Here is a 10,414-nt window from a genome sequence, read left to right as displayed (position 1 = left end):
CTGCCATTGGTGTGACGACAACGTGGCATGAGAGATTCCCTCCACATTGGCCACCTTGAATATTTAGATAATTTTTGTCAATTAATTTTAACCGAATTTTCCAAGCACTGGATGATATTCCCTCCAGTAAATTTTTTTTTTATTTTTTTTATTTTTTTTATTTTTTTTTATTTTTTTGTGCTAAACTTTGGAAAGATAATATGTCATCATCTTTGTTAGGTAAAGTCAAAAGTTAAGCTTAAGCACATGTTAGTCACAAAAACAAACCACTACATATAGTTTTGTTCTTTCCATTAAAAAACAATAATTATGAACCCCAGAAAGACTAAAGGACAATTAATCATTGCCCCACCAAAGTAAAGGTTTGCGTTAATTGCGATTAATGACTCTTTTCACTAACTGGCTAACAAGTTGAAGACAAAGAATAATGTGGTCATATATGTCTACTATTCTTGGTCACCCTAATTATGGAAATAATTAAGGTTCGTGAATTGACCAAACATTAGACACTACTAATGAGGAGCAAGTTAGCTCCTAATTTGAATCAGGCTGTCCCAAATGTGGATAAAAACTACTGTCTTTTTATGATAATATTCGAGTTAAGACTTATCAATGTCTCAAGGGGACAAAAAAAGTATGGCAAAAGCTGCTTTAAACGTACGGGGCAACCTGATAATCTTATCAAGATGGTTCACCAATTTTCGCCACGTGATATGATGATGTGTCAGTTTTGACTATTGAACAGCTAGGTCTAACGGTCAAGGGTTGAATCAGCCACATAAAATTTCAAGATCTAATTCAATCAAATAATTTTCTATGTCTTGGCATGTATCTTAATTTTTTTTCTCTGTTATCCATGTATGGCCATGCACCGTCTTGAATTCTTTAGATTTTCAAAACTTCATTTTGTTATTATTTGGGAACCTTTGTTTAAGCTGAAGCTTGATACATAGGCTAGTGACACAAAATTTTGTCTCTGCCTGATCTGTCACATGGCAGAAGCTTGAACCATCCTAGCAACTTATCTCATAAAATATTTCTTATAACAAATTATAATCAAGAAAGTAATTTTTCTTCTGTTTGGTATCGCTCATTATCTAAATTGATTCTTTTGAAAGGCACTTCTTTACTAGTTACTAGCAATCTGCAAGTGATCCACAGGATGAGAAACTCTAAAACAGCAGAAATTCATAGAATTAGATCCAAAAAGCTATATTTGTGTAACCATTTTCATGAAAAAAATCTCTTTGGAAAATACAAATCCTTAGGAATTTTCTTAAATATTTCTCCCAAAACACGTGAAGAAGTGATTCTTAGAATTAAAATCTCCATAAAAACAAAAGTTGTCAAACACTATTCTGAGTAAGATTCCGCTTAACAAAAATCCTTTGAAATCAACATATATAACTCTCACAAAACAAAACATGTGGAGGTGATTCTTAGGCTGAAGATATTCAAAAGAAACAAAATATTGAGAGTCAAAACCATACAATTAAATTTTGGCAACCCTATTCGTGCCATGTGGAAGGATGACAACTTTGACCATTGGATATGTATAAAATTTTAAAGATAGACTAGGGGCCCGTTTGATAACGTTTCAAGAAACGCGTTTCTGCCGTTTCTGTTTCCAGAAACAGTAGAAACGGAGTAAAAAGTGTTTGATAAAACTTTTCCGTTTCACTTATTTTCAGAAATAGAAATAGAAATTTTTACTTATTTATGCTTCAAGAAATGACCTAGGCGAAACAAGTTCAACTTGTTTCGCTGTTTCTAGAAACGACATATGGCCATTCTTTCATTGGTTATTATCGACTTTTAAAAATATGACTTATCAAACACCTTCAATTCCGTTTCTGTTTCTAGAAACGAAAATTTATGTTTCTACAGAAACGGCAGAAACGTTATCAAACGGGCCCTAGGTGTTGAATTTCATACTAATCCAATCAAATATCATCTCATGTATATCTCTTTGTCTCACATGTCTATGTAACCTTTTTTTAATTCTTTATTTTTCAATTAGCCAGTTCTATTTTTACTCAAACTTGACCTAGAAGTATAAGATTTTAACATCTCCACAAAATTTCAACTGCATCTAACTTACCATGCTCTACCCAAAAAAATAAATGAAATAAAATTACCATGTGGAAAAAATGGTGCAAGGACAAAATATTTCTCTTCTCCACATAATAAATATATACTTTGCCCTTAATTTTTTGTCTAATACAATTCTACCAATCTAATCATTGCTCAATTTTTTTTTTTTTCTTGAACCCATTTAAAAATTTATGAAGAAGTGATACCAAGTGTCATATTAGATAAGGTATGTTCATAATGGTTCTTAAATTGTTTTAGTCTTGGTTTTGTAACTCTGAAAATCTAAGGGAGAAGACAAAGACAGAAAAAAGAGATATTGATTTTATATTCAATTTAACATATTTTATAAGATTTAATATTTTAAAATCTAACCATTTAATAAACGGTTGGTATTGACTCTTTGGGTCTTCAATCTTGACAGGATAATTTAATATAAAACTAACTTTCTAAAGTTTAAGCCAAAGATTACGGATTTTTTTTTTTTTTTTTTGGATAGAATTTTATTCTTTGTTGTATTGAGTCAGTCATGGCTCAAGATCCGCTCTTTAAAAGTTTTTAACAAAATAAGTAAAGACCCTTGAGGCCATAACCCAGATTACAACAAACATTAAAAACTTTGCTGGTAGAAAGGTTATCCTCTTCGGGTCGGGCTAGAACCCGACAAGTGGCCCAACTCACATGGGCCTTGATAACCTAATCCTACCCAAAATTCATGTTCAATTAGAGACACTGGACATAAGAGAGTTTTATACTGCGTTTTGTAACTCTTTTTCAGCTCGTTTCTGATATTCTTTTGTGTTATAGGAACAGAAAAATGGAATACAATGTCCGATAACGGGGTCTGTTCTTTTATTCTTTAAAAACGAATCAGTAAAAAAAATGAGAAAAGAACATGCACGAACAAGTGTTTTCTATGGAGAAATGTGATTCTATAAATACATAGGATCAACGGAAACACAAGAGAAAGTATTTATAGAGTTGTCATTTTTCATTTTATGAAAAGTGGGTTAATTATTTCACCTCATGTGTCTAGTAGCGTAAGGCTACACTACTTTGGATCTAGCTCTTCTCCACAGAGCCAACGACCTAAGAGTATTCATAGAGCTGGGAAGACCCAGGCATGCATCTCTAAGTCACCCTGGCCCTAGGATCATTCTCTGGTCCTTGGTCCTAAGCTCCATGGAGAGAAATCCTATCCCACTTTTCTTGTAGAAATATTTTTTTTCTTGCGATAATGTTTGGTAGTCAAGAGAAGAAAAAAGTATAATTTTTTTATTATTTTCTTAGTTTAAGAAACTCTCATTATGTTTAGTATAACTTGAACTAGAAAATATTCTTTTTTGAATTTTAAGATTCATCTTTAGAATGGGGTTTATTTTTTGTATACAAAAAATTCTTCCATTGGGTAATCAATCAAACTTTTTATTTTTATTTTACATATTTTTACTTTTTTTTTTTTTTTTTTTTAGATTCTTACTGTTCTTTTTATTTATTTTCTTTTCTTTCTCTTGGTATCAAACACAACATACAAGTTGAAGAGACATTTCTCCAATCCGTCCAGACATGAGGGAAGGAAAGGACAGGTGTAATAATTGATTTGGAGATAAAAAGGATAGGTCCAATTGGACTGAAAATGCGTGGGGCTTTGGGCCTTGTTTACAGAACAGATATCATGATGGGGAACGCCTATGACGTATCTCCATCAATAAAAAGGCATCTAGGATTTCCCACATTTTGTTGAATGGAAGAGAAGGGGACACGTGGATGAGTCAAACAGGGATATGCCACTTGACCATTTCCCATTTTAACCAACCAACCTTCACTCATTTTGCCTTCTTTACAGGAGCCCACCCAATAAGGAAACTTATCACTTTCCTTCACTCACACTGCTTTAATGCTCTGGTAGTCTGGTCTCTGTGCTCTCTGTTCTCTTTCCATTTTCTACCCTTTTTGGCCCCTCAGTTGGAGCAGAAAAACAAATCTCGAGTGCTCTTGATATGTAGCAGTGTAGCACCTTTACTCTCTCTCTCTTGAGTGCTCTTGATATATAGCACCTTTACTCTCTCTCTCTCTCTCTCTCTCTCTCTCTCTCTCTCTCTCTCTCTCTCTCTCACACATCCATGATTTATAGGTTCAATCCTCTGAGGAATTGCAGTAGGCCAGAATATCTCCTTTCCTATAAAAACCAGTGAGGGTTACCTAAATGCCCACCAAACTCAGCTTTCTTTTATGATGTTTGGCACCAAATTAGAAAAAGAGAGAGCATATGTTTCCATTTCCTGTAGCTAAAATTTCAGGACCCTTTATCCAGATTCTAGACCATTCTAGTGTTCTACAGGTCTGTGCCCCTTGTAACTTGCCAACTGTTCATTAGTCAAGAAGAAGATAAGGTCTAGTATTTGTTACATGGGTTCCAACTTCCATCAAAGAAAAGGGGGAGGGGGAAGGGGAAGGGGAAGGGGAAGGGGAGAGAGGAGGTTATCTATGAGGTCGGTTTTCTTAGAGATAGTGACTCAACTAATAAGAGAGTTAAGATGAGAGGTGCATAAGAGACATTTTCAAGAGGAGGAGGCGAGAGATAGACACAGATTTAGATATACCACTAGCATACCCTAATTAGATTTGGGCATACCATTAGTATACCCTAATTAATGGTAGAAGGTGTAATACCCAACACAGAGATTTGGGTATATCGCTTGCCTTTTCCCAAAAAATAATAACAATATGGGAAAATGTTTCATGTGGTGGAGAGAGGAGGTTATCTATGAGGTCGGTTTTCTTATAGATAGCGACTCAACTAATAAAAGGGTTAGGATGAAAGGTGCATAAGAGACCTTTTTAAAAGGAGGGGGCGAGAGATAGACACAAATTTAGATATACCACTAGCATACCCTAATTAATGGTAAAATGTCATATAATAAATATAGATTTGGGCATACCATTAACATACCCTAATTAATGGTAGGAGCTGTAATACCCAACACAGAGATTTGGGTATATCGCTTGCCTTTTCCCAAAAAATAATAATAATATGGGAAAAGGTTTTATGTGGTGGAGTGTGGGTTCTTCACTTTCCTACGTACTCCCCCACAGGAAACACTTTCCGTAATAAATTTAATCCAAAAGGAACTATCCTATGTCGCATCCATATTCTCCACCCATGGTGAAGACAGAATATCTTCATTCACCCCATTTGGCCCTCTAATTAGATTAGAGAAGAATATTTCTGGACCATGAATAATAGGAGATGGGAGTTAATGATGTACCTAGAACCTAATCATACGGTCACAACACTATTGGTGAAGAAATGCTCTCTTTTCAACTTTGGTGAAGAAACACTTAATCCCTATGTCTGTACTCTATAATTAATGGGAGGAGGTTCATCAATTTAGTTTGAGGGGTAACTAAATTAGTTAAGTAAATGCAAAAGTGGTTAGGCACCAAATATGTCAAAATGACTAAATGTCAGCAAAACCATGATGTGATGGTTAGCACTCAGAAGCCCAAGAACCCACAACCACCAGCATCCCCACAACCCCAACTAGAGATGTAACTTGGGCAAGGCCCAACTACCCAGCCCCAGAGATTTGTTTAATTGGTGAGGCCCAAGCCCAAAGCATACGGATTCAGCTTGATCCCACCTCATCTCTCCTAAAAATAATGTCTCTGGTATCAAAGCCAATATATATATATATATATATATATATATTTCCTGAACAATTCCCAACCTGATTAAACCCTCAAAATTGGTCAAACTTGAATTGGATGTACTGCACTGTGAATAAATAAATCTTCTCCAGATACAAGAAGCAAACCAATCTGGAGACTGGCTATCATTTTATTTAGAATTCCCCATGTTGTCCTTTGTTAAAAAGAGAGAGAGAGAGAGAGAGAGAGAGAGAGAGAGAGAGAGAGAGAACATGGGTCGTCCCAAGAAGTCCCCATAGTTCTTTTACCAAGAGGCCCTAAATATATATAAGTTACTAATTGTATAAAAAATAAAGAGAGATGATTTTTTTAAGAATCAACATGAATCACAGTATCACACCATTGACACAGACTTGGTATGCCTAGAGTTCACCCAAAAAAGAAAAGAAGATCAGTATTCCTAGAGGTAGGTACATAACACAAATAACTACTGTTTAATAAACATACAAGTTCATTCATCCTCTATTGTAAAGTCAGGATCTGCTGGTTTTTGATATGAGCTAACAACAGGATTGCGACTGCCTCCTATGCGTCTCCTGGTACTTGCTGCTAGCCGTGATGTAAACGTAGCAGCTAAGCTCATGCCAGGTTGTAGCAGGGTCGTACCCACTTGTTTAGATTCTGGGTCATGCTCAGGTGAGGTTGCCATGGAGCTCTCCCCAGCTCTGCCTTCACCCATTTCCTTCCGTCTCTTAAACCTCCTCCATGCTGCTTGTATGTAACACGCAGCCCAAGTGCGCCATTGGTGTGAGTGGAACCTGAATGTGTCTCTAAGTTGCTGGCTATGAAGCTTTCGGAATTGTGAAGCTACAAACTTTAAGTCGTCAGCACTGAGTACAAATGCTTCAACCTCAGAAATTGCCTTTACTGTCCGTGTGGATGATGGGAGGATGACACTGGGTTGTGGATCTAGTGCCCATGTCAGTAGTTCCTCACCACAGAAATCACCAGGGCCAATACGACATGAATTGAAGAACCCTATTCGCCCACCATCGGTAGTGTAAGAGTCTAGCTGACCTCGGATGATGAAGAGCATCTCATTGACAAGGTCACCCTCGCGCACTAGGCATGCACCTTGTGTGCGTAGAGCAGGCTTCAGTCTCTCGCATATAGCATCCAACATCCGTTCATCCATAATTTGATCAAACAGTGGAACCTGTCACGCATTTCATTTTCATGAGGAAATAACTTAAAAATCATTCTATGAAGTTTGATATTTTGTAATAACTGTTTAGTAATTCTGTAATCTAATGTTATAGTACTAATCAAGCAAGCTGGTCTGGACTCTGGAGTGATCCAATTTAAGATCTAGGATTGACTGACTTACTTGTCGAACAAGTTCCAAGCAGAGGTGACGCTTGATGTCTCTTCGAAAATCAAATGGCAGACCTTTGAGAAGGGTTTCTTCATCAACTCCTTGTGTTGCAATCCACCTGTATTGGCCATATCTTCGTACCGATTGCCTCAAATCTTGTGGTAGCTGCCTGTGACGCATCCATTGCTCTGCATCACTTGCCTTGTTCCTCCACTCTTCCAATCGGGTTGAGTTGGATTGGAGATATGTCTGTTTAACATCATGACCACACAATCTTACAGATGGAAAATAAATTTATTAGAGTAGAACAATGTTCTAACTTGGAATTCTCACAATAAAGGCACTTTCTCAGAGTAACAAGTCCAGTTCTTCTGTCATATGAAGTTATGATCTCTGGCTTAGCTTTTGCATTTAACAAATGGGATATATTCACTATTAAGGTATGTAGTAATCATCGACATGCCTAGAAATAAAAATGAAACTAAACACAGTGAGGAAAAGAGACATAACTTGTACTGCTTAAACACACACACACACACACACACACACACATGTGAATGCTTAGGCTTACTTGAATATTTCCGATAACCAATGCAAAAAGCACCAATCCAAGAATTGGAATGGTCATTGCAAACATTAATTCTCCAACGTACGTGCTTAATGTATTATTCTGTCCTAAAGAACTGCAAAGATTGATAGAAACAAGATTAGGTTTAAACTATCATTACAAGCATATCCTAAATTTGACTGAAGCTAAATTAGGAAGGTAAATAAATAATACCTCAAGTTCATCAGACCCCACCACTGACAGTACAAGTATTTTTCAATAAATGTTGTGTTGGCAACTGAAAGGTTAACTGCAGCACCATATATACCAAACTCAACAAAGCCATGGTTTGGATCTGAATCGGGAATACATAGAGTTGAGACATTGCTGGAACTGAACCAATTGACCCTACTAGGGTTGTCCTTCTCATGGCAGTCAAAGAAACTATATTTACAAGATGTCTCGTTTCTGCAGACCTTTCTCCAACATGACTCTTGTCGCTCAATTTGTAAAAGGTAGAAGCAAGCTCCTAATACCTATTCAAACAACGAAATGAATGATCTAAGAGTACTCTCAACTTAGATTTAATGTTTAAACAATCTGCGATTTAGAACCAGAATTTTAGTATATGAAACAACTGTCATTATTTTACAAGAACAGATTATAAGGTCTTACATGGCCTGACAGTACGAAGAGCATCAGATTATAAGCAGCCCCTGCCCACGCCGTGTTTGTCATAACCCCAGTGGACTTTGCAATTTGAGATGATAATGGAAATACAAGAATTAACCTCGGGAGGTATTGGAAGATGATGAGGAGGAGAAGTGAATTCCTGACAGTGGTCAGTATTGTTGTACTACTTAGATTGGGCATTATCGCCCAAATTAAAACCTAGAATGAAGATTCCATGAAAACAATCAAAACCAAATACGTAATTCATATAACTTGAGAAAGCAGAAACTTTTTGAACTCTTAACAACACTGGCTAGAATTCTTGATCAATTCTACAAGTTCATCTGAACTCAAGTCACTCAGTGTAGCCTGCATTGCATTCTGAGTTCTTAGATATAACTTAACAGTGATGCACCAGTAAAGAGAAGGAAAATAATTGTGGCAACATACCTGCGGAAGAGGAAGTGCAGCCACAAGGTCAATCCAGAAGCTCCTGGCTAAGTACCTCAAGGCGATCTTCGTAGGGTCTATAACAAGCTCCCCTCTCCCAAATACACGTAAGGAAGGAGCAACATAAGCTGTTCGGAATCGAATAAATATATTTACGAAGTAAAATAAATCTGCTATCGATCGTATAATAGTAAGTGCAACTTTGAGGGACATCCCTTTAGCTACGCACAGTTCAGTAATCTCAACTTCCGGCAAGTAAGCTAACATAGGATCCACGAAAAGAGATATTAAACATGCTCCCAAGAAAATTTTATTCCATCTGCGTATCACTGGTCCTCGAGGATCCAATATCCTCTTCTTTTTTCTCTCATGGTCCTCAGAGAAGACTCTGGGCAGTAATTTAGATCTGAATGACCCCCCTACCTTCTCAGGTACATCCCTATTAGCTTTCTTAGAGCTTGGTTCAGATATATGTGTTCCATCAAACTTGTATTCGAGATCAATCTTGTAATTTCCTCTGTTCGTGATTTTTGTAAGTTCAAGATCATCTTGAAATCTGGAAATTTATTTGAAGAATAAAATTCAGAAACTAGTTCAAGTAAAAAAACAAAAACCTTAGGCATTTAATCAAATCATATTTCATAATTTCCATAAACTATCTGGAGATTCTCTAGTCCTAAAATGAACAAAGCAATCCAGAATCCAACCAGAAATTGAATTAATATCAATCACAGCAAAGAAGCTCTGGAGTCTGAAAAGACATACCTTACTGATTTTGATCTACCATAAGCCATGGCAGTTCCTCAACAAGTTCCCTGGTGTCCACTCTGGATTTGAAATCACATTATCTTCTTCTGGTTTTCTTTAAAAAAAGAACCTTCCATCATCTTTTGATCATCAAGAACCATGTGAAGTGGGCAAAAATCTATCAACTTGGAGAAGAAGCTGTGAGGACTATCTCCTCAATTTGGGGAAAATCCCCTAATCACTCAATCTGGTCAGAAGCAGAAACTGATAAAAGCAATAAACCCTTAAAATCAGATTTTGTTTAACCTATTCATAAACAAATGATTAAAAAGAAGACCCAACCTCTGAAACTGCAAAAAGATAAATAGGAGCATATATTGATATACTCAAAAAAACTAAATCCCTATCTCTCATGGGATTGAAGAAGAGAACGCAGAGAATCAATAGACAGTTCAGAGAAAGTGGAGACTGGAAATTGTATTGAAAGAAAAACCAGAGACCCAAAAGCAGGTTTACCAAATCAATATCAAACTGAAAGACGAGTACAAGAAGGTTTCTGATTAGAAGACAATAGTTTAAGTACAAACTTTAAAAAATTAAAAGGTAAATTTTAGTTTCTTGACTTCTTAGAGAGAGAAAGAGGCAGAGAAGTATAACTTTAATGCAATTTGAATGAAGAACAACTGTATAATAAACAAATCAAAGAAAAAGAAGAGAGAGAGAGCGGAAAACTTACATGCTGAAGCATTTCTGTGTCCCCAGTCGCCACTCGCCACTCGCCACTCGCCACCCGACGAATATGGATCTCCTCTCTCTCTCTCTCTCTCTCTCTCTCTCTCTGTTCTGGGTCTGAGTTTATTTCTCAATATTTTACTAACTAT

General features: G+C 36.5%; 1 protein-coding gene across 2 annotated transcripts; it reads right to left on the bottom strand.

Moving 5' to 3' along the window:
• Positions 1-6,066: 6,066 nt before the first annotated feature.
• On the bottom strand, positions 6,067-10,414 carry LOC122057291 (protein CNGC15b-like). 2 transcript variants are annotated; one of them, XM_042619343.1, is made up of 8 exons: positions 10,270-10,414; positions 9,552-9,797; positions 8,787-9,342; positions 8,340-8,555; positions 7,899-8,200; positions 7,689-7,800; positions 7,130-7,366; positions 6,067-6,958 (listed from the first exon to the last, which is right to left on the bottom strand). In XM_042619343.1, the coding sequence occupies exons 2-8, from the start codon at positions 9,578-9,580 to the stop codon at positions 6,254-6,256; spliced, it is 2,157 nt and encodes a 718-aa protein (XP_042475277.1). In that variant the 5' UTR covers positions 9,581-9,797; positions 10,270-10,414; the 3' UTR covers positions 6,067-6,253. The 2 variants fall into 2 exon arrangements, with proteins under 2 accessions (XP_042475277.1, XP_042475278.1); XM_042619344.1 differs by lacking the exon at positions 10,270-10,414 and having other exon boundaries at positions 9,552-10,124.

This window comes from Macadamia integrifolia, chromosome 12 (assembly GCF_013358625.1).
Source record: "Macadamia integrifolia cultivar HAES 741 chromosome 12, SCU_Mint_v3, whole genome shotgun sequence".
Classification (NCBI taxonomy): domain Eukaryota; kingdom Viridiplantae; phylum Streptophyta; class Magnoliopsida; order Proteales; family Proteaceae; genus Macadamia; species Macadamia integrifolia.
Note: the sequence above shows the minus strand (reverse complement) of the source record. Positions and strands in the feature narration are given on the sequence as shown.